The sequence below is a fragment of the Drosophila biarmipes genome, chromosome 2L (genome assembly GCF_025231255.1).
Source record: "Drosophila biarmipes strain raj3 chromosome 2L, RU_DBia_V1.1, whole genome shotgun sequence".
In the NCBI taxonomy this organism is placed as follows: domain Eukaryota; kingdom Metazoa; phylum Arthropoda; class Insecta; order Diptera; family Drosophilidae; genus Drosophila; species Drosophila biarmipes.
The window spans coordinates 21806586-21830062 of record NC_066612.1 but is presented as its reverse complement, the minus strand read 5'-3'; the positions used below and the strand labels follow the sequence as shown (position 1 = coordinate 21830062).

General features: G+C 43.7%; 2 protein-coding genes across 17 annotated transcripts; one reads left to right on the top strand and one right to left on the bottom strand.

Annotated features, from left to right (window-relative positions):
• Positions 1–641: 641 nt before the first annotated feature.
• Positions 642–16729, bottom strand: LOC108033629 (multidrug resistance-associated protein 1). 14 transcript variants are annotated; one of them, XM_017108033.3, is made up of 13 exons: positions 16587–16729; positions 13524–13649; positions 11943–13460; positions 11612–11749; positions 11047–11193; positions 10126–10210; positions 9250–10069; positions 8763–9133; positions 4950–5173; positions 2590–2807; positions 2013–2519; positions 1570–1951; positions 642–1487 (listed from the first exon to the last, which is right to left on the bottom strand). In XM_017108033.3, exons 2-13 carry the CDS (start codon positions 13575–13577, stop codon positions 1296–1298), a joined length of 4656 nt encoding a protein of 1551 aa, XP_016963522.1. In that variant the 5' UTR covers positions 13578–13649; positions 16587–16729; the 3' UTR covers positions 642–1295. The 14 variants fall into 14 exon arrangements, with proteins under 14 accessions (XP_016963522.1, XP_016963525.1, XP_050740741.1 ...); XM_017108036.3 differs by having other exon boundaries at positions 16649–16729; XM_050884784.1 differs by lacking the exons at positions 4950–5173; positions 11047–11193; positions 16587–16729 and adding exons at positions 7512–7732; positions 11338–11484; positions 16492–16564.
• On the top strand, positions 14003–23355 carry LOC108033631 (PIH1 domain-containing protein 1). Of its 3 annotated transcripts, none has more exons than XM_017108047.3 (5): positions 14003–14411; positions 14480–14591; positions 18139–20517; positions 20960–21831; positions 22075–22241. In XM_017108047.3, the coding sequence occupies exons 1-5, from the start codon at positions 14343–14345 to the stop codon at positions 22132–22134; spliced, it is 3492 nt and encodes a 1163-aa protein (XP_016963536.1). In that variant the 5' UTR covers positions 14003–14342; the 3' UTR covers positions 22135–22241. The 3 variants fall into 3 exon arrangements, with proteins under 3 accessions (XP_016963536.1, XP_016963537.1, XP_043950067.1); XM_017108048.3 differs by lacking the exons at positions 18139–20517; positions 20960–21831; positions 22075–22241 and adding exons at positions 22334–22974; positions 23036–23179; positions 23246–23355 and having other exon boundaries at positions 14202–14411; XM_044094132.2 differs by lacking the exons at positions 14003–14411; positions 14480–14591 and adding an exon at positions 14602–17327.
• The last annotated feature ends 122 nt before the right edge of the window (positions 23356–23477 follow it).

Below are 23477 nucleotides of genomic sequence, written 5' to 3'. Positions count from 1 at the left end.
TCATTTGCAGGTAGTATATAAGTCGGAAACAGGCGGATCAGACAATTAATAATCGGGGAAAAATTTGTTTTATTATTTCTTTGGTGTTTTTTTCTGATTTTCGAATTAATTTTATTCAAATCGGATGACGGAAACATTCTAAATGAAACGTTTTTATCAATATGCCATTATTTAGGTGTCGATGTGATTTTGGCGTCATTTTGATATTTCCGAAATTATTAATTTGACCCTTTTTGGTGTCAAAAAGACACTACGCGTTGGCATTTTTAGCGAGAATATGTGGTCACATTGACACTACTTTGCAGTAATTTGAAACTGAATCGGGGTATAAGAAGGCCATTTAAGGGTCAAATTGATACTACTTTAACACCCAAAAATGAAACAAATAAATTCTTTTGCAATTTTTATTTCTAAAACGGTGATTTTTTTTAAATACAGTAAATAATATTTTCTTGAACATAGGTAATCCTTGGAGTTTCAAAAAAAGATTTTTGTTAATTATTTTTTATTATTATATTTTTAAAATAAAAAGTTAAGTTAAAGGACTGAAAAGCAACAAATGTTTTTATTTTATCGGACTTAATTTCTATTTCAACGATCTTTGCTTTTCTTAAAAACCACAAAAGAAAAACACATCGAAGTTTCATTGGGATTTTAGTAGGGCTTATTCAATCCCTGTGTTTATTATTTTATTTAAGTATAGATTTTACAAAAGTTTTAATAAATTGATTTAACTACGCTGACCATTTTTCTTACTGATCTTATCAGTTGAAGGCAAAAATTTCTTGAGTGAGTTTAGGTATCATTCTCTTTTTCAATATTTGTTAATTTAAGTACATAAATATGTGGCATACATTACAGTTCTTCTCATTTCTGAACCTATCATTGTTTCAGCCTGCTTAAATCGGGTTTTTGTTGCATAGAAAACTAAGTACAGTTAACAATAGAAAAATACACTTGACTATGTAAGTACATATACATATTAAAAACGAACATAGAGTAACCGACGAAGGCCCGACTGGCTTGAATAATTTCGCTTAGGCTAATGAACATTCAGTTGGTATTTGCTAATTTCTTCTGGTTATTGTTTGCTTTGCTTTGTTTGTTTGCTTTGTTTCGTAATTGCCTGTCGTAGTCATGAGGTAGAGCATTTTCCGACTGCCAGGTGCCAGTGCCAAATGGCTTAAAGCTACCGATCAATGACTTTCCTCTCGTACATCTATATTCCTAGGGGGTTTTGTTGGGGCACTCTTTCGTTTGAGTTTCGTGTAGTTTCAAGTTGACATTCGTGGATCTTAAACTAGGTTGGCATCCTTGGCCATGCTGTAGAAGGCAGACTTGGGATTGTCTAGCAGCTCCGTGGGTGATGCGAATTCCGTGATCTGTCCCTTGTCCAGCACGATCACCTTGTCCGAATCCAAAATAGTGTTCAAACGATGCGCAATTGTTAGGACAGTGCACTCCTTGAACTCGGTGCGGATTGTTTTCTAATAATAATAAAATATTTAATAAATATTGTAGAAAATAGAACAACATTTACAGCTTAGCACAAGTGTTTTTAGTACCCACCTGGATCAAGTCGTCTGTTTCCAGATCGACAGCCGCTGTGGCCTCGTCCAGCACCAGGACTTTGGTCTTGCGCAGCAGAGCACGCGCCAAACAAACCAACTGCCGCTGACCCACCGACAAATTCTCGCCACCCTCGGCAATCTCATGGTTCAGACCAGCTGCCAAACTCTTGACAAAGGTCTTCAGATGGGACAGCTCCAAGGCCTTCCAGATTTCATCGTCTGTTTTAATTTCGAAGGGATCTAGGTTGATGCGCAGAGAGCCAGAGAAGAGCACTGGGTCCTGTGGGATGATTGTCAGACGGGAGCGCAACATGTGCAAACCCATGGTGGCAATGTCCACTCCATCAATTGAGATGCGACCACCGGCAGCTTCAATGATTCTGAAAGCGAATCACAGGATTTTGGTGATCATGAAGCTTTATAACAAATAATTTTTCCTACCTGAACAAGGCTAAGGTAAGACTGGATTTACCGGCTCCCGTTCGACCAACTATGCCGACCTTTTCGCCACCCTTGATGTCGAAGCTTACTCCGCGTAGTACCAGATCCAGCCCCTCGCGATAGCGCACCTGGAAGTTCTGGAACTCAACACGTCCCTCCTGCGGCCAGTTCTTGGGCTTGCTCTTGTCCTGCTCCAGCTCCCAGGCAGCCTCCTGCTTGGTCTCACCATACTCCTTGATGCGCTCCACGGAAACGATGTTGGTCTCAATGTCGGATGACATGCGCACCAGCCAGTTAAGGGTTTGGGTCACCTGTAGAGCGTAGCTCACCGACAAACCCACCAAACCTGGATTGGTTTGTCCTCCGAGAACGGCGAAGAGCGAAGCGAACAGAATGATCAGATTGCCCACCATCTCCAGACGAATCGCCAGCCAACGGTTGGCTATCACAGAGGGATACTTGCAGACCTGGTTCTTGTCCACCTTGGCATCCGATTCATCAATAAAGCTGAAGTAATGGTCAAAAAGACGATAAGTAAAATGGAAATAAATCAACCGTCAAAGTAAGATTTCTTTACCGATTTTCCACGTTGTAGGCACGAATTGTGGAAGCTCCAGTGACGGTTTCGCTGAAGTGCGAGTAGATCGGAGAACGGGAAACGGATTCCAGACGCATCAGTTGCCGGGATGTGGCCACGTAGAAGCGCTGGGCGAAGTAGTAGAGGAGGGCGATGGGCACGATGACGGCCAAGAAAATCGGCGTGGACAAACTAATTACCACAATGGTAGCCAGAACCTAGTCAATGGCAAAATAGCAATGTTAATAAATCTGTTCAGGACAATAAGATTGACGAAAGTGCGAGGAGTTGCGAGGGGTTAATAGAAAAACGTGATAAAATGAAAAAACTGAATTTGCCTTCTCTTTTGGATCGAACGCTTTAACTTGATGGGGTTGGGTGTAAAGGATAGGAGAAGGGCAGTCATTGGGCGCCGCCAATCAGATATTAATATGGACTAGTTAGTTTTTCTAATATGCACTCGGTAAATGTCTCTGGGGCTACTTCCGATGGGTTTTCGTAGCAATCTGAAGACGGAAACTGGTGCCTGGAGCTGTGAAATTACCTCGTAAGCACACCAAAGGCATTCATTAATGACCTGCGGCATTTTCTGGTCAACCGTTTCAACGTCTTTCGAGAATCGGGACAGAATGCGACCCACCGGCGTCGTATCGAACATGGCCATTGGTGATTTCATCACATTTTCGAGGAGAATCGAGTGAAGGACTCTCGCGGCATGCACGCTGCCGAGCGCCGGAGCCAGGTCCGAAAAGAACGACGTAACACCTGCGATTAGGCAATTCAGTTTGGATGGAGAATTAAATTTTCACATCGATTGGCAAAACAATAGTCCAATCAGCTAAATTCTGAGCTCGAAAGGTCTATTCGAGTGGACAGTCAAATAAAGGTTGCCCAGCTAAATCCCAAAAATGGTACGGGATTGACATACTTTCTAAACAAATTATTTACTGAAATTGTATTTTTTCTTTTGGATTCTAAATTGTTTGATTTTTTCTTTTTGATTCAGTTTTATTTGTGAACTAAGTATGTGTTACAAGTGCACATATTAACATTGAGTTAATGAAATTGAATGAACGTGTTTCAAAATTTCAGTAAATTCATTTGTTTTAAGTTTTTAGGCGGTCTAGACCCGATCCAATCATGGGAAACAACCACAGGGAAAAGATTTTTAAGTTAAAGAAATAGAAGTGAACGATACAACATGCGCCCGCCCCGTCAATCCAACTATTTATTTACACACTACGCTTGTGGGTTGTGGAGAGTCGGAGAAAGCCTCAAATTGCTACGAGTTTAATGATAACTATACCATTTTTTAGTCAGGGTTAGTTGTGAAGTTATTCTTTAGTTGGCTGTTAGTCACGGCGAACGTACCCGAAACACTTGCGAGTTAAATACGCGTATTAGTTCTGGCAATATCACATCCAACTTGTAAATATCGTTTGCCAGGCGATCGAGAATGCGGGCCCGGGGCTTTATGTCGAAAAAGGATTGCGGGACATGCATAATATGGCCAAATAGCTGGATAAATATTTTTTGGGTTCCAATCAGTGCACCCAGGTAAACGATTACCACACTGCCTATATAGCTGAAGACTACGGATATCGAAAGGAGTTCAACTTTAAATTTTGGACGTAACTTTTACCATTGAGCATTATTATATTTTCGACTGACTGACAGGGCTTAGGACAAGGGTTAGGAGGCAGACAAGAGTTAGCCTAAGGTTAGGGTTAATTTCTTTGGACAAAACAGAAGAAAACGAAACCCTCGTTAGAGGACTTAGCAACCATGAACAGAGACCTCGCTCAATTACCGGATGGAACTTTAGGTATTTATTAAAAAAAAAAAAGGCGGAACAAAAAGGATACAAATATAAAACTCTCGATTGAGCTTTAGGGGAAGAGATTACCTGAAATGCCGTGCTCATGACCATTCTTATATTAAGCGGCATTACCAAGTCCAAGCAGTTGATATCGTTTGAACACCGATCTAATATCCGACCCTTGGGCGTGATATCGAAAAACTTTGAGGGACAATGCATGATGTTGTTAAACAGTCGGTGAAACACTCTGGATGAGGCATGTAGGGCGGCTGTGAAAAGTGATATGGCGGCGCCGTAATTGCAAAGGCCTAACTTGATTCGATGAGCATTAGAAAAAGAGGGGAGAGATCAAATGAGATAGAGATACGTTTGAAGTGTTAGAGGTATGAATGAAAACTTGTGCAAATCCTTTCTAGAACGAAAGTTCTGCCAGTACAAACCGTAACACTTTAAGGCTACAAATCAAAAGTTATCAATCAATAATAACAATAAAAGGGGGAGAAAAAATACTGCAAAATGGGAAAGATCAAAATGCAAATACCATAAAGATAAAGGTCATAAAGGAATCCATGGTAGCGGGCAACTCTTCGTCGACAACATCCATATCGCCGCTAAAACTGTTCAAGATTCGCCCGATCGGAGTGACGTCGAAGAAGCGGCAGACCGAGCCTCGGATTATGACGGCCAGCAGTTCATTGTGGATGGTCTTTGCGGCCTGGAAGCCGCCTAGGTAGACGATGACCACTGCAAAGTAGGCTAGCACACCTGGGACAATCGGAAAGGTGGAAGAGCGGAACAGGGGTGCCCGTGGGCATTTGGTAAATGTCTGGGGAATTCGTTGCGATTGGATGGCTGACTAAATGAGGCGATCTCCTACATATCTTTGATACCAAGTCGTTCAACCAAAGCGTAATGGCAGCACCCACTTATAAAGAAAGCTTAACACTAAGGGCTCTGAGACCAGCACATCTTCAGAGTGTTTTCCCACCACAACAGCTGCTTACGGTTGGGCTTAAGCTTTAATGGTTTCAGTTCCCCTTTCGGACTCTCGCACACACAAGTACGGACACTCAGTGAGTTCTAAATCAACAGGCAGGCTGTAATGAGTCTTATTTTAAGTTATCGCGTATTTTGATCCAAAATCAAAGGCAATAGGTGTAAGTTCTGATGCTTGGATTGGTAAAATGTACATCTTCATGGAAAAGGATACAAAGAATACTTCAAATGCGATGTTAGGTTAAGGTATTAAAAAGTTAGTAATTTATAAAAATGATGCAGATAAGAGTGCTTTTTCGGGGGGTTAGTTGAATGCAGCTTTTGTAAGGTTTCAAGCTAGGGATCTAAGCTTTCCCAATTCCATCGGGCAGTAGGGAGGTTTGAAGGCTAAGAGTCAATCTTTACCCCGAAACACGTGTTCAACAACTGTACGATTATCGATGGCAGCACACTGTCAACCGTGTCGATATCCTTGGAGTAGCGACTCAGAATGCGACCTATTGGCGTCGTATCGAACAGTTCCATGGGCCATTTGAGGCCTGTGTGCAGCAGTTTGTTGAATACATTCTTTGAGCAATGAAGTCCTCCGAGCGCTAGGGCCAGGCCCGATAAATATTTGGAGACCACTGCATATAACGTAAATCGTTTTAGGTGCTTAGTATTACATTATGGGTTTTGGGGAAACTATCTTTCTAAAAAAACTTAAGATTCAACTGATCATGCTGCTATGTTGGTGTAAGCCCCAGAAGGTTAGTAATCAAATTTACATATATGTACACAACATCGATCGTTGGAGTTAGTGCAAAAAGAACAATTTGCTTGGGAGAGTTTTTATTAGGATTGTGCCAATTGGAAAAAGTTGGTGAGTATTATCGGTACAGTATGAGTAAAACTGTGGCTAGAAAACCACTGCAATAAACTAACGTTGTCCCTAAAAGATCACTGAAGTTCACATATAATCCTTAGCCTTTGCCAATTGGTTTGAGTATCAGATTCTTTCAGAATATGGATGAAAAGCATAGGGTTTGGGTAAGAAACGTTTCATGCTAATAGGTCAGCGTAGAAAAGGTTATGTATCGAGCAAACTAAGCCAGGAAAGAGCACAAACTATATATTGACTATCTGTAAAATACGGTTCCAATGAACGTTTATAGAAAGTTGTTTTCTAGTCCCTGACCTTATAGTTGTGAAACGCCCTTCCTAAACCGATAGACATTTACCGCAAACGCTTGACTTATGACCATGCGCCAAAGCATGGGCAGGACATTGTCGATGGTATCGACGTCCTTCGAGAATCGATTAACTATGCGCCCAAGTGGCGTGGTATCGAATAATTCCATGGGCCAGCGGAATACGTGTGTCAGGAGCCTCTCGTGCAGCGCCTTGGAGCAGAATATGCAACCAAGGGCCAGCGTGAGTGAGCAAAAGAAGTACGCAGAAACTGGAAAGTTAAATTATTTGATGTATTCTTTTTTAACGAAAATTTAATTGAATTACAATTGGACAAAACATTCTATAAAGCTTTGACAACCTACACAGAAAAACTGAACTAACCAGATGTGGCTGGAGATGGGGACCATGGCTTTGAAATGTGCTTTGTTTGGATAATTAAGTTAAGTGGCAGAATGATGTCAATTGTGTCCACGTCCTTGGAAAAGCGATTGACAATGCGACCCATGAAGGCCATGAAGGAGGTCGTTGTGCAAATATCGGGCACTATAAAGGATTAGGGGTGGATATATATCCTCCAACAACTTAGAAAAGAGCGAAGACACAGGTATATCAATTAGTGACTACATACCGCCACAAAACCAGGCAGAAGCCTATAACGATATATCTTCAACCGTGCTTCCACTTTGACAATTAATTTAAATTAAGATTGAAAGTGACCAAAAGATTAGTTTGGTTTGGCATAAGTCGAATTAGGAGCACGACAGAATATTATAAAGGATAATAATATTGTTATTAGTGAGATGTAATGTATAATGAGCGTGGCCGAACCATGACAGAATGATCCGAGTTCCTTGTTTGAATATTTAAAGCAGTGCTTGGATTAAAATAGTTTGTGGCATTCATTGATGCATCTGTTCCGACTCCAATCAATTACCATAAATGCCTGGCCAATGACGACACGAATGTTGAATGGCAGCACGTTATCGATTGTATCGATATCTTTCGAAAAGCGATTGACAATTCGTCCCAGCGGTGTCGTGTCGAAGAGCTCCATCGGCCAGCGGAGATTGTAGTACAGCAGGGTCTGATGTAATAACTCCGAGCACTTAAGACAACCCAATGAGATGGCGAGGGATGAAAAAAAGTTCGTCGCGACTAGAAATTGCCAATTATTCGTTTTCGATGTTTTCGATTATTGGTCGATAGTTTTGGTTTATTTGGATTAGGAAGGGTCGAAAAGTATTCACAACGAATAATAGTGTAGAAAAAATTAATATGCATCACATATACTCGCACAAACATACACACACAAAAGGAGAACCGTTAGTAAAGTGGGTTAAGAGCAATGTTTTGTCATACGATAACTTCGATCGCGATCGACCGATAAACACAAGCTATCGATATACATTTTCGATATCCAGAACTTTTTGTTTAGCACAAAGTACGTGTACGGGGGTTATATTAATAGCGTTTATTAATATAGAAAGCCGTTTGTGTTCAGTTTGCTAAGCGTGCAGCAATAAATAAACTAATTGGTTTAAGGTGTCAGTGCTTTCAGTTTTATGTGCTTTGCTTGCTTTTTTGTGGTAAGCCAAAGGTGGAGTTAGTCATTTTGGTTTAGGAAATCGGAGATGAAGTTTATAAAATCCTAATGGTAACAAGCAGCATGTGTGTTTTCTCGGCGTCAAAGTAAGAAGCAGTAAATAAGCAATACATAAATAAAAACCCCAAACATAAAATAATCTAAGAAACAGGTATGTCAACGATGGTTTCAAACGTATAAAACTATTTGTTATGCGAGTTTAAAGTGTTTAATAAAGTTCTAGCAATCTATGATTTTAAAGAATCCTTACATTTGTTGTCGGCGTCGTTTACGAAAATAAGGTAAATTAAATGTAAATATTTAAGTTTTCATACGTTTTCTAATAAGAACTGGAGTTGAATTTTCAGCCATTCAAAATGCATTATTTGTTTTGAGACCATCGTTTTTTTTAGAAAAACCAAACAAGTATACAAAAGCAAACATAAAACATAAAACGCTTAGGCGGTAAGCATAAAACACGCAACCAAATAAAAAGATTAAAATAAACATAAATTAAGAACACAAAATGGACATAACGAACATGAAACAAGAATAACTTCAAACGAAGAATATAAATAATAAATCGAATCACAATGGACTTACCTTGGCCGAATCCGAAGGCACCGTAGACACCCAGATACATGTCCCTGAGGCCTGTGTCGTTGCCGACGTTTTGGTCGTTTGCCCACTGAGTGAGCCACAGATTAGAGCCGATTTGGAAAGCTTGGAAAACAAAGTTGAGCACTAATGTTGCCACCGACAGGAAGATTCCAACGCTCTTGATGTAGTGTTTGTATACGGCAAATTTTACGCCACCAGTCTGTGATTTTTCAGTTTCAATCAGCTTGCCCTCGACCTCCTGCTTCTTTTTCAGGGATGCGGCGGAGGCAACGGAGTCGTGGGAATTCTGACGCCTAGTCCGCCGACGGAGACTTCCTCCCCCGCCCATCAGACTGTCTGCAGAGGTAACGGAGCTAGGAAAGGGAAATTCCAGGTCTTAGTTGAATGTTTTAAAATATATATACTAAAATAAAAGAATTTCCATCTCGCATCTTGCCCTCCAATAGGTACACTGATCATTTTTACTTACATAGAATCCGACAAGCTTTCCGTGCGCGCCAACTTAATGGCCTTCTCGACACTGCCTAGCAACTCAGGGACATCTCCGGTGCTGGAGATCTGCCGCTTGATCTGGTTAAGCTCCTCCTCCTCTTCATTGCCATCCTGCAGATGCTGGATAATAAAGTCGGCAAAGGCGCCCTTGTTCTTGACCAACTGATCGAATGTGCCGCTCTCGCTAATTTCGCCCATTTTCATCACGTAGATGCTGTCCACCTGGGGCAGGAAAGTGACGCCGTGGGTGACCAGCACGCGTGATTTGCGCGCCAGTATGCCCTTGGGTCCGATTACCTCCTCAAAGATGTGTTTACCCACATGGGCGTCCACGGCGCTCAGAGGATCGTCCAGCAGATAGAGATCGGCATCACTGTACACGGCTCGGGCCAACGAGATTCGCTGCTTCTGGCCACCTGATAAATTAATGCCTTTCTCACCAATTTCCGTCAAATCTCCGGCCGACAGAATGTCGATATCGGCACGCAGGGCACAGGCGTCGATGACCTTGTTGTAGCGCTTTCGGTCGTAGGGCTGTCCAAAGAGAATGTTGTCCCGCACCGTAGCATTCTGAATCCACGCCTGCTGCGGCACATAGGCCAGCTTGCCCACTGTGTTGACAACGCCCGCAAGTTTCTCCATTTCGCCAAGGAAGGCCTGCACCACAGACGACTTGCCGGAGCCCACCGTGCCAACCAGGGCCACCAGGCTGCTCTTGTGCACCTCAATGTTGATATTGCGCAGCGTAATCTCATCGCCCCAGGAGAACTCGCCATTCTCAATGCTCATGGGGTGGGCTGTAAATCAAACGTGTTAGCCCAATGATCTTTAGAAAATAAATTAACGTCCTTACGTTTGGATTTATCGTGTAGAACACTGTTGGGATCCAGTTCCTCACTGTTCAGGAATTTATTTATACGATTCACAGAAACTTGCGTCTATTGGTTCGCACATGAAAAACGGGAAATCGGTTAAAAATTTGCACGAATTACAATTTTACAATGATACACAGAAAAGTTAGTAAAAGGTTTTGAAAAGGAACAGTATGGGGGAGATGGGGAAACCTTGGATCCAATTCTGAATGAAGTTGAAATATCATCGGTTTACCGATGATTTTTTCTACCCCTGCAGAGCAAAAAACTGTAAGGCCACTAATTTAGGGCTACTAAGAAGATGACATAGGTAATATTAGAGATATTAGGATTAGTTTTATTATTATAAGGTCTTTAGACCCAATGTGCATAGTAATCCTGGACACAACTCATATATATATATGAGAATGATTTTCATAATTGCATCCACAAAAAATTCATATATTTCCTTTGGAATGGACAGACAAATAATCATGACTTCGCTGTACCCATAACTAAATTTCCCACATTTAGTGCCCGCTGCAAGGGCATATTTAAAACCCAAACAAATGGTTGCTATTGAAACGGATGGAAGAGGCAACCCACCACCAGATATATGAGAAATCGGAACTGGTTTGGTTCGGACAACGTTAAACCCAGATTAAATGGTAAGTGGATAAAAAGAAGTCCGAGGGAAGGATAGGGTAACATTGGTTAGGGGAAATCTTGGGTGTAAAATTGGTTTGGCTAAAAAAGAAGTTAAATTGAGTAAATAAACATAAATCACAATCACAAAACGGCACAAAACGCCAATCACAGTGGGGCCGGCGACCGGCGTGGGTTATATTGAAAACGTAGTCCCACAGCCCCACTGCGATCAACTAAAGTGGGAGTATTGGGATCTGCAGTAGAGCGTAACTTACTTGCACCAGGTTGGTGATCAGCATGGGCAACATTGTTAACGGAAAACGGAGAATGTTGAATAATGATAATGAGACAAAGGTTTTGGTGGCATCAAGCACGTTATTTTCATCGATAAGAACGTAAGTGGCAAATGTGACTAATGAGACCTAAAAGATAATACACAATATCGTTTAAGGCGTTGCTAAAATGACTTTTCTTGGTCCGTGCTTTGACCGGGATGTATAAAGAAGAGGCGGAGATGCACCATAGCCGAAGAGGTTGTTAATCCATCGTCAACGTGGGCGCCGTACCTCGGCTATGTCAACACTCAGCATGGGCAGAATGGTCAGCGGGAGTTTCATGAGGTCGAAGAGGGCGATTGAGACTAACACCTTCTCGACGCTCAGCTGATTCGCCTCGCTGGTCAGCACGTAAGTGGCGAACGTGACCAAGGAAACCTTTGATTGTTCGAACACGAAGTACACATATTGCCAGATTAGTCCAATGCTATACGTCCAACTCATCTCGGTCAGCTGTAAAGAAATCTCGGAGGACTCAGAGCCCTGCGGGGCTGGCATATCTTACCAGGAAGGGGGCACAAGACCACAGGAACGAGGTTCCCGCGTTCAAATATGCGGTAGATCGCAGAGTCGCAATCTCCTTGTCACGGATGTCCAACACTTGCTTCTCGAAACTCGGCTCCCAGGCGTACAACTTGAGGACCTGTTGGGATTTAATATATTGTGAGCATGTGGGATCGACTCTTGGCTTGAGCCACCATGACAGTGGATAATAACTTAAAAGATTAGGATTGACCGAGGACTGACAGTTATTAAATAGGATTACAATTCAAACATCTTCTGACGTTGATCCTTCTGTAAAAATGTAGTACAAATCCTACGTTGGAATCACTCACCTTAATGCCGCTCAGAACCTCATTCATCAGCTTAACACGCTCGTCCTTGTACTTCATCTGTCTAATCTGATAGGTCTTGATGCGGCTGGCAATTACTCCGTTCACGGGGATCAGGATAATCATTACAGCCAGACCGGCCAAAACAGACGGTCCCAGTTGCTGCCAGAGGAAATAAAGGGCCAGGCCGATCTGCAGAGGCGCCGACCAGATCATATTCAGGTAGGTAGTCAGCTCCATGAAGCGCTGTGCATCCACAGCCATCAAATTGACGATCTCTCCCACGGTGGACTCCTTTTTAGTGGAGTTAGAAATGAGCAGGGCCTTGCGGTAGATGGCGTTGATCAAAGCTGTCCTGATCCTCAGACCCACGATGAACATGCGGTGGAAATACTGGCCCAGAATAAAGGTCTGGGCAGCGGCCAGCACGAAAAGCAAGACAGCGTACAAGATACCCTTCCATTGGGGTTCTGCTACCGTTTCTTGTGCCTCAACGAAGCTGATGATCAAACTCAAAACCTGTGGCTGGGCAAATGTCAACACGTCGGTGAACAGCTTCATCAGGGCGCCGAACAGAAATACACCTCCGAATGACTTGTAGATGGGTGGCATAATACTGGCCACGCCCTTCTTGCGGCCATTCTTCTCGCCGTGGGGATTCTCAAAGGTCACATTTCCGTTGCTGAACTGCGCTTTCGGTTCGACGCGAGCTCTGCCTTTGTAGTTTTTGCGCACGTTCTGGTTCCAGTGGTGGGCGAAGATGGGCATCACTTCGGAGCAACTGTCCTGTGGCCTCAGGTCCCACAGGTCCTTCTCCTCCAGCGGATTGCGATAGCCCTTGAGGGCCATCCTATCGAACCACTGGTACGTGATCCTAGAGAGGAAACTGGCCGACAACTCGGGAATCTCGTTTTCGCCCCTCTTGTACTTGGACTGCTCGGGCATACCGTCCGCGAAGCAGTTTAGGATCAGCATGATGCAGGTGAAGGTGAAGAAGACGAAAAAGCTGACAAACTGGTACTCCTCCCAGGAGAAGTTCTGCTCCGTGGGCTGTTGCGAGTCGAGTACCTTCTGACGCTCCGCATCTAGCCGAACTTCCGTGCGGCAGCGGGGAATCGACAGCACGGTAAGCAGGAACCAAAAGATAAACTGGCAGCCCGTGGTCTGAACACCGTATTTCCGGTTCAACGGGATGAAAATGAAGAGCAGCAGGAAGGTGGCGAACTTAATGATGGGACCCCACACATCCACGTCGTAGAGGGGCAGCTCGGAATCGCCGCCCTTCTTGATCAGGGCCATAATCAGATCCAGGGCAGTGATGACCAGCAGGCCCAGGTTCACCAGCGCCTTGCTTACATTCAGCTTGTTCCAGGGTATGTTTCGGTCCAGACTGGCTTTCAGGTAGTAGAAGTCGAAGATCACAAACACCCAGTAGAAGGCGCATGGCGTCCAGACCAGCGCCGTCTGCTCAAAGCAGGGCGTGAAGTCCGGATCGGTGGTGTACCATGTCTCCGTTGAGTTCTGTTGGGCGTTAAACGGAAACCATATATCTCCTGACCAAAACCCAGGTACCTATGCACTCACCCAGAATGTGGAGCCACAAAATCTGTCCATTGCGGAGCTTGTGTCTTCCGCCATGGTCACTCGTCTCTACGGCAACCCTCTCCACGTGCGACTGGGTTATGCCTGCTATATCGGGCGATGTGGTAACTGTAAAGCGGCAAGGAAACAAACGAATCTATACTTTCTGACCAACAGCTGTTCCTTCCCAAGCCGCACAACTACAACATCCGCTACGGGCGACAGTGGGAGAGGTGTTTCGGTACTGGTATTTTTAGGTATTTTTGGACAGTGGGTGTCGTGCATGAAGCAAAACAAAAGTTGCTTGGTATTTTTTCAGAATACTTCACCAATATATTTAGTTTTAATGATATAAAAAAGAAGTATAATCTTCATCAAGGAGAAATGTTGGAACTTCAGGAAACAACTAAATAACTACTTCATTTTCATAACTAAGTAAATACTTTCGGAGCACTTGGACTTATAATTGCTTCGTATTTGTCAATACTTAGGGATAATTGGGTTTATTTGTTCGCAATTCGCAAATGTTATGTTTGTAATTGAAAAACTGGTAAATGGAAGGCAAGTCACAATTTACGAAAACCACTTCCCAAAACGCGATATCTACATTCTCGCCGTATGAGTTTCTGGTATTTTTAGTGAACTGTGTGGCATTGCAAGGTTCGCCATTAAGGGTCACACTACCGCAGTCATTTTAATTTCAACCGAGTTGACAGCTCCGCTCTGATAAAAAGGAGAATTGTGTATTTTTGTCTGTGGCAAAGCGAAAAACAGCATTTCACTTGGTTAATTTCGTGGCAGGCTTGGAAATCGGAGAACAACATGTCGCGTCGCTCCAACTTCATTGAGGGCAACGACAATTTTCGCGAGCAGAACTTGCGATTCGTGCGGGTAAGAACCTTTGAGAGCGCGATGCGAAGAACTCGAAGCACAATAAACTTGCGCATTTTTCAACGCAGAACGAGTTCGAGGACAACATCAACCAGTTCTTCGGAGGCGCTAATCCCGGCGCAGGTGGCCAGCAGCAGAGGCCTCCGCCGCGGGACTCGCTAGTTGTGCAGCCGACCGCAGGTGAGTGCGTTCGCCGCAATAGCCGGAGTATCACAGGGGACACTAATCTTGGCCGTCGGAGCGGAGAATGCCGGGGACTCCAGGCGGCTAAGCATGACACCAACTTTATGAGCTCTAATCTCTGCGAGCGCGGAACCATGTCGACCAGATAAACATCTCACGTCGCTATCGATTGCGCGTGAGGCCGGTACAGTGAATCCGCGATAAGCTGGCGACGGCTTTGTTATAAATTGCTTTGATTTATCCGTTTTTCACGCAATCCAATATAGCAGGTATTAATGTTTATGTTTTGTACGTGAAGTAATTGAAAGTTTTTAGTTTTCACACCACGAACCTTCAAAATATCAAGACAAATGATAGCTTTTTTAATAGAACCAAACTCATCTTGATTTTATCTTCGATTCTGGATACTAACACAACCCATTATTTTGCAAAGTATCCCAGTCAAATCAAAGAACGCGGCATTTGGGGGTTAGGAGAACTCGCTTAGATTGTAATCTAGCCCCTCGTAATTGTGGGCTACGCGCAGATAAGTGCTTACATGTCCAGGGCCACTTGTGGAAGGTCTCGTCGCGACCACTCGAAATGATAGTTTATTGCCTGTTGCCCAACGATTGTTCGTTGCCAATGACAAATATGCACCGAAAACGAGTTTTCCCGCCTCAAAGAGAACTAATGTACAGAGAAGAAAGACGAATTTCGAGCTAATCTTGACCGAAGCCGCGAATTTGTCAGAAGCGTTGGGCTAGTCACATTTTATGGGCACTAAAAACTTGTTTGCCCGTTCACGCATGTGTTTTAGGCATGCGGCTTTAGATAAAATTCTGACAGCAAAAACGGGTATTTTAAGTTCGATATAATTAGCGGAGGAACCTGTTCCCGCCGCGATTATATAAGCACAACAATCGGCGGACAAAACCCCCAGCAAATGTAACATTCAATTGCACCAACTGTTTGTTGATTTTGACGCCGACGAAATTTCTCTAAAGACAAAGCGCCAAGTCACGATGAGATGCCAGGCGAAATGGAGGCGAGATCTCTCGCCTCTCCAAACAAACCAAGGAAAAAGGCACTGCCTAACAATTCTCAGGCCAAAAACAATTTCTCTCACTTGACAGCCTATTGTTTGTTCTGGATCTGACGAGCCGGCACAAATTGTTGATACGTTTTTCTTTGTCCGGCAAACAAGCATGATTTATTTACACAATATTAACGACACTCGACAGTTGCTGTCTTTAAGACTGCAGAGCGATAAGGCTGACTTGACTGACTGCACTTGGCTGAGTGCGAACTCCGAAAAGGATCTTCCCTGTAGCGTAAATGCTTTTTATTATCAATTCCCTATCGGGCCCCCACGGCTGAACCTTATCGGCCCACCATATACTGGACTCCTCCATTGTGTTTGTCGTTGCTCTAGTTATGAGTCGCAGTTTGTAATCCTTCTATTGCTGCTTATCGCACACTTGTTTGCTCTAGCTGCTGTGGCTTCCTAGCCTCGAGAGCTCCAGCGCTCTTTCCTACGAAAGAATAATCACCGTGATGGCAGAAGCTGTCGAAACTATAGATACCATCTCTCAAGGCCTCTGACGTCAGCAGCGGTTACTGTGGGACCCACGAGGCAGTTATTGTCTATCGCGGTCTAATTCGTTTGAATGAAAGACTACAACCTTGCGCACTCCAATTATACATTTTTTGTTATCAATTAAATAATCGCGCTACAAGCATGACGGAACACTAATGGTTATTATCAAACCATTTCGATAGTGAATCACCCATTTCGAAGAATGTTTGGGCGGGATTCTCTGGAGCCCTTCGGAAATTTCACAATTTCGTGCAAAGAAACTTTCGCCTCCTCCACGAAATACAGATACACTTCACGTAGATACAAACGCACACTCACACACTTGTCTCGCTCTAGCGGACTCCAATAGCAGCAACAACCAGAGAAGCAGCAATGGACGGTATCGATGCGACTGAAATGTCACTTATAATTACCTCTACGTAGAAAAAAGTAGCTGCGGTTCGGACGGATCGGGGCGAATAGAATCAAAGCGTACCGTAGCGGTTGGGACCGGATCGCGTTCGGACGGAGGGCAGCGAAAGAGCAGTAAATCGACGCACAACCTGCTCGTTGCGAGCTAAAAAGGCAACTGAAATCGAGCCGAACGCGGCGAACAAACTTATTTGTTTTGCCTTTCCGTGCTCAAAACAAAAATGAGATAACAGCTGCCCCAGAGAGGGATGTACCTCGTAACAAGAGTATATCTATGCAGTAGAAAACGTTTCACCCCGCTCTTTGCTGAAGGCCCGGCTCTCGCAATAGGGCCATAGTACCGTGGTTGGTCAGAAAAAAAACCTATCAGATACCGAGAGATAACATCGTCCTTCCATGACTTTAAGTGGTATATGACCAAAATGGGCTTTCCCTGCTCTGGTGAAATTATTCAGACCGCGTGTATCGCTGCCGAGATCCGAGAAGCAGCCGTTTGTTGTCGCAAGAGAACAGAAGCCCCCAAATGATAACGATACGGACAGTAGACCCCGAATCGGGAGGATTTAATGGGTGTTCGCTTGCGAAGTCTCAGTTTTTTGTATAAGCATGACCATCACTATTTCTGAAGTTTGTACGCGTGACTGAGGGCTTCTTGGCAATTAGGTAGTTTGTTGTGATTTGATTTCATATTTATATTTTGTGCATACATATGCCAATGCAGTGCTGGCTCGGAAATATGAAAGGTATGCATGGAAAATTCTGGAAACTCGAGTAATGCTGTAAATATTCAAATTATAGCATTGATAATCTAATCAACTTGGGGATCTTTTACTTCAAACTGTACATAGCTACTGTGATTGTTTAATAGATTGACGAAAAACACTAAACATCAACTCTAGTCATCAGTTGATAACGATTAAAAGCCAATTAGCCATGCAATTTAAACTCTACTTTTATGTTATTTTACCCATTGAGTATTGCAAGTATTTTAAGTCTTAAAAAGAACATGTGAGTGAGCAAGACATTAATATACAATATATATTTGGAACTTTACCAAGGAGAATGATGGGTCGACCTCTCGATCATGGAAAAGAGTCATAAATATTTTAAAAATACATGTTTTTTAAAGAGTTTTTAAGGAAATTGTTTGGTTTATCCTGTTTTTAATAATTTCTCGAGTTGTGCCTGCCAATACATCTTTCAATTTGCAATCACAGTGTTACCCTTTAATAATTTAAAACATAATTACTCATAATAAATTGAGTTTAGTGACTAGAAGCGTCTGTTGATATCGTGAAATCTCTAACTAAATCGTACTTTTTGGCTGTAAAATTGGGTTTTAATACTTGAAAATGGATGATGTGAGTGTTTATTTCAATAAATCTATTAAACATAAACAATTATAAACGATTTTTAGCGAGCACTGGATATGTATATGTAAAGTTTTAATGAGTAGATTAGATTGGAATCGGTCAGGCAAACGTGACAATACCTCTAACCCACGACGTGTCTGCTTTTCTAAATTTCTAATACCAAACGGAACCATGAAATTAGCAAACAACGAGCTGGACAACCGACGGGAGTTTCTCCGCGCGCTGGGCGCCAGTCGGATGTTGGCCAACGCCCTGGCCCAGCGCACCCTCAGTGTGCCCAACTTCAACCTGCGCCACTTCCAGCGCCAGAGATTCCGCCTCAGCGTCGAGCTGGGCGACAGTCGTCAGGACGTGGTGGACAAGGAGGTGCTGCGGGCCATCGGGGAAGCGGTGGAGAACCCGGACGAGGTCGAGTCACGGCCTCGTACTCCGTCGCCACCACGAAATATTAATTGGCACAACATCAGCCGGGATAATTCGCCGGTAAGAGGTGACCGATCCCGCCCGAGAATCCGTGAAAGGGACGGCAACTTTCAAAACCCAAAAGACAACAGTCAGGCCTTCGCAGAGCCACGGGGTCCGGTACGGGAACCAATTAATAGAAATTGTGGACCTGTTCCGATCAATCGGAATCGAGGCTTCAACCGCTGCAATTCTGGAGGAGTTCATGAAGAAACGAGAAAAAATCAAAATAGGAACATTGCTGATAGAAGTGCAAGCCGACCAGAGTTTAAGCTGAAAAATACGATTGATGAATTCAGCCAGAAACCAACGCGAGCGCCGAACAACAGGAACTCCGCACCTACTAATGCTCTGATCAATCGAAATAGGGATGTTAATCGCCGTAATCCGGGCGGGGACCCAGAAGGACTTAATCGCTACACAAATCTACAAGAATTTAATCGTAACAATAGAATCGACGAATTCAGTCGTGACAGTCGCCATGCAAGCCAGCAGGATCTCAGTCGCAATAATCGTAGTGCGAGCAGCGTTGAATTTGTTCGGAATAATCGTAATACAAATCCTCAAGAACTTAATTGGAACAACCGAAATGGGAACGTGCAGGCCAATCAGCAGGATTTCAACCATCATAATCGAAATGTGAACCCGCGTGAATTTAATCGCTACCAAGAACACGCAAACGATGATTTCTATCGAAACGTTCGTCATTTCAACGACAATGAATTGAATCAACAAACTCCGCAAGGACCTAGCATTCGTTATGCGACTCAACAATTCGACGGTGAACCCAATTTTAATATCCAAGATGAAGGTAATCAAGTTTTTAATCGCAATACCGACATTGGTGGTCACTTGCAAAACAGTAGAGGTACTGCGTCAAACCTAAACAATTCTCGCATCAACAACAACAGAGGATCTGGTATTCACAATTTCGTTACCAACCAACAAACCCGCTTTGACCGAACTTCTGTAATCAATCAACGTGGGAACACCGAGGGCAGCTTTCAGCTGCCTAGAGAACGATTCCACTCTCCCGATAAGCGCTCGCAAGAACAACAGGAGCATTACATTGACCAAGATATTCGTGATTTGGACGCAAACGATGGCGGAATCCCAGCACGTCAAACCAGTCGCATTTATCAGCGCATTGTTAACGATAATCAAATAACACTCTGTCGCACAGACTGGATTGAAGCTAATGCAAGAAATGTATATAAAGACGACCCACCCGAGGATAGAGGACCTTTTGGACCGCAGCATGGTCATTTAAGAGGACCGGATGTGCGTAAGCGAGAAGATCGTGGTTATATTCAAAACTCTACGGCTAACCAACCGAGCCCACGAGAGCAAAGCTATGGTGACGGCAGTTTTTATGGACGTAGTCACATCGATCAAAACTTTGACGGAAATAGGCGCCACTTTGATCGCGGACTTGATCTTCGCAACACAAATGACGACTTCAATCAGCGGAACAATTCTTCGCATGGTGTCGGCTCGCGTGGCGTCCGACGCTTTCCTCCAAGGGAGGACGATACATTCCAGGGCTCAAATAACCCGCATTTTCAAGCCAACAACGAACTACAAAATGTCGTCCGTGGATCGGGCTCTGTGGATGGTTACCCCGATAACCCGCAAACTGGAGGTCCAAATCTAAACAGAGCCATCGGCCCCAAGCACAGCAGACCGAATGTAACAAATGCATATAGAGTTGCACCAAGGACTGGCAATCCTGGTGGACCAAGTCAAAACCAAGCTACTTCAAGTCTAGATCGTAAAACGAAAAGAAATACTATTCCCCGAGGAACACAACAACAAAGACCAAGTCCAAGTTCAGGCATCAATCCCGGCGTGCCAAGGCAACCAAGATCTTACTCGTCGGCAAGTCAAGATCGCAATCAAAGCCGACCAAACGAAGCTAGAGATGGCAAACCCGGTGTGCCGGACCAAAATAAAAAAATACGTGGACCGAATCAAAGGAAACCCAATCAACCCGCAATCGTTGCTAGGAACATCGACGCTGCTGCAACGAGACCGGCTCAGCAGCAGAGTAAACTTAAACCAGAAGCTACTAGGAACAATAAGGCGAATCCACGTGCTGGTAAGAGACGGCTTTTCCTCCTTTTGAAAAACATCAACCAGTTGAGAGCTACAAAAAATCCTGTTGTATGCTTTCTATTGGTTCAAAAACCCCAATTTTCACCCATGGAATGCAAACCGACTAAAACAGTTTTGTTTTTAAATATGCTTTTCATATCACGCTTATTAGGAAATGTTTCGGATTGCAGTTTCAATTGTCTTCCTTTTCTTAACGGAAACTGTTCACTACCATAGCCAAATGGAGTTTTTTTATTCAAACCTGACTTAAATTATTAAGAGCAGGCGGGAGCAGCAGAGGTGCAGAACTGTACCAAGTGTTTCCGAGAACCGGACTTAGCTTACCCTATTTCTTTTAACCTAACTATCCAAGTTGGAACTGTTTTGGTTTGCATTGCTAGATCGTCGAAAATACCTTAAAAATAAAGCCATATTGAATTTTGCAGGCCAAAAGAGAGAAGCCGAATCAGCGGAGTTTGGGGCTCCGCACCGGGCTGAAAAACCCGTCCCGAAGCGCAAGAAGGTGGACACAAGTCGCAGCTTTATTATAGGCGGAATGCGACTTCCCTACATAAACAGCAATCAAAAGAAACTACCACAACCAGAGGAAGAGTCCTACGCGGTGACTTTCTTTGAGCAAACGCCCATCTACAACACAAACATGTATGCCACAGATGACGGCGGGATCAAAGGAAGTGATGAAGATGAAGACTTGTCTGATGCCGAATCCATGGACTCGAACCGATCTGGCCTTCAGTCAAAGATCCAGAGTCGAAACGCTAAGAAGAAGGTGCGCGCCCAGTTGCGCAGGGAGTGGACGAAAGTGTACAGGACCAATAACTACAAGGACTGGCATGCTTGGTGGAGGGATTACAAGTGGTGCGGCAGCGCAATCAACAAGAAGCTGGAGAAGTTTGGCGACCACAGCTTGGGTCACCGCTTTAAGTGTCCTGGAAAAGTCATCACCGAGAAAGCGATTAATCAAGTGTTTAAAAGTGGCCACATGGGCTTGGAAAAAAATACATTCAGCCACTACCGCAACATGCGTTCGATTTATCTTCTAATGAACAAATCTTTCCTCGAGAGTTTGTCCGTCACCCAAATTGAGGACTTGCAGGACTTGATTCGTGGCATTCCAAATCACTTATGGCTGTACAAGATCCGCGCTATGGTCTACCTTTGGGAGAGGTATCATGGCACACTTAAGAGTCCAGCCCCAAAAAATGTGCAAAAGGCTAAGGAATTGCAATCGATTGCTAAGGAGTGGCAGAACCCCGTTTTTCACTGGCTAGCCAAGCAGGCTTTCGATGAGCTTAAGGTGGGGTTGAAAGTTTCATAAATATAAATGCGCCTGACAACAAGAAAAACTAAGCTTTAATTTTTAAAAATCAAAGAACGTTGCTAGATATTGAGTACAAGTAATAAACATTGTCCCGAAGCAACAATTGAAATCGTACAACCATTTGTTTTAAAATAGGAACGATCATTTACAACTTGTTGTCAGGTGTGTCCTTCTACATATCTGGCTAAGCGACTAACGGATTAATATTTATATTTTTAGGCAATCAGCGAGATCGCGTGGCCAGATTTCCACAAAATATATCCTGGCCTGAAAACATAATTAGTGCAAACGTGTTACCCCATTACCTCTAAACTTTATGTATATTAGATTGTATACTGAATTAAAGCGAAATAAACGATGGGTTTTGCTTCTGTAATGGAAAATCGCTTGAATCACCACAAGATTGATTAGTTAAATGCAATTTTTTCCTGAAAACAAACTCTAATATCCATTTCCGTTTCCCCTCTCTGCCTCCTAGGAATCTGCGTGAAGAGCTTTAAGTTAAATAGCGATGAGAAGTTTTTCATTAATGTGTGCCAGGCACCGGAAGTTCCAGCTCCCCAAGATGTCACCGAGGAGGAACTGATTGCCATACTGGAGTCCCCTACGCCTGGTTCGTATCGGGTGCCAATGAGCATCTCGGAGCCCAGGCACACAAAGGACCGCTCCGATAAAACCGTCGATGTCTGCGATATTGCCGTCAATCCAAAGTTCCTGGTCAAGATCCAGAAATCGCAGCTGTTCAACAACTTCTTTCTGCAAATAGTGGCTGAGGCTCTGAGCGAAAAGTACAATGTGCAGATCAACATGGAAAAAACCATTATTTTGAACAATCGCAAGTTCATAGGCAGCCTGGTCTCTCACAGAGTGCGCAATGACGATGTCCGAAAGGCTCAGCCCGTAACTGCAGACCCGGCTACCATAACCAGCCCGAGTGCAGCCTCGACATCGGATAAGGCCGGCAAGTTAGTCCAGGAGATCAACGAGAAGGATGCTGCGGCCATAAAGAGTACCCGCCAACTCGCAGGCGGAAGTCAGGACTTGCAGTACAAGCTTCGTGCTCGAGTTCGGGACGATTCGGTTGATGAAATCCACGCTGAGATTTACCTACCTAATTGCGTAAGTATCAAACGCGTCTCTTGGCGAACAGAAATTCAAAAGCAGCGCATCGTTTGAACAGGTCTCTTCACAAGAGGTTAGTCTAGATGTGGGCGAAGATCGTATCCTAGTGGAATCCCATAGACATGGCTATGTGTTTGACAAATTTGTCAATTACCGTCTGCAGCAAGATCGTGCACAAGCCTTATTCGACAAGACCAGCAAGGTAACACACTGTGGGACCAAACGAAAAGCCATTCCTAATTTCCGATTCGCTCTTCTTTCATTTCAGATGCTTCAGATCCGCATCCCAGTGTTTAGTAATTGAACGATAATTATGCTTGCCTTATGTAGTGAATCATTATCGTTGTGATGTTAATAAATTTTTAAATGCAGAAGAAACTTATTTGTTTAAATACATCTCTCAATCATAACCTATCATAACAATAGAAGGAATTCGGAATGAACAGATGCTGGTGCTTTGGAGGTAGGTTCTTTCTGCGGGGGTATATGGTATCAATATA

What these genes read in the sequence shown, in the direction of transcription:
- LOC108033629 (XM_017108033.3), bottom strand. Translation starts at nt 13,577, where the DNA reads ATGGCGGAAGACACAAGCTCCGCAATGGACAGATTTTGTGGCTCCACA. An exon ending in TTTGTGGCTCCACATTCTGG is followed by an intron (nt 13,461 to 13,523) that starts GTGAGTGCATAG and finishes AACGCCCAACAG; the next exon opens with AACTCAACGGAGACATGGTA. An exon ending in GAAAGCTTGTCGGATTCTAT is followed by an intron (nt 9,134 to 9,249) that starts GTAAGTAAAAAT and finishes TCCCTTTCCTAG; the next exon opens with CTCCGTTACCTCTGCAGACA.
- LOC108033631 (XM_017108047.3), top strand. Translation starts at nt 14,343, where the DNA reads ATGTCGCGTCGCTCCAACTTCATTGAGGGCAACGACAATTTTCGCGAG. An exon ending in AGAACTTGCGATTCGTGCGG is followed by an intron (nt 14,412 to 14,479) that starts GTAAGAACCTTT and finishes TTTTCAACGCAG; the next exon opens with AACGAGTTCGAGGACAACAT. An exon ending in AGGCTTTCGATGAGCTTAAG is followed by an intron (nt 21,832 to 22,074) that starts GTGGGGTTGAAA and finishes TTATATTTTTAG; the next exon opens with GCAATCAGCGAGATCGCGTG.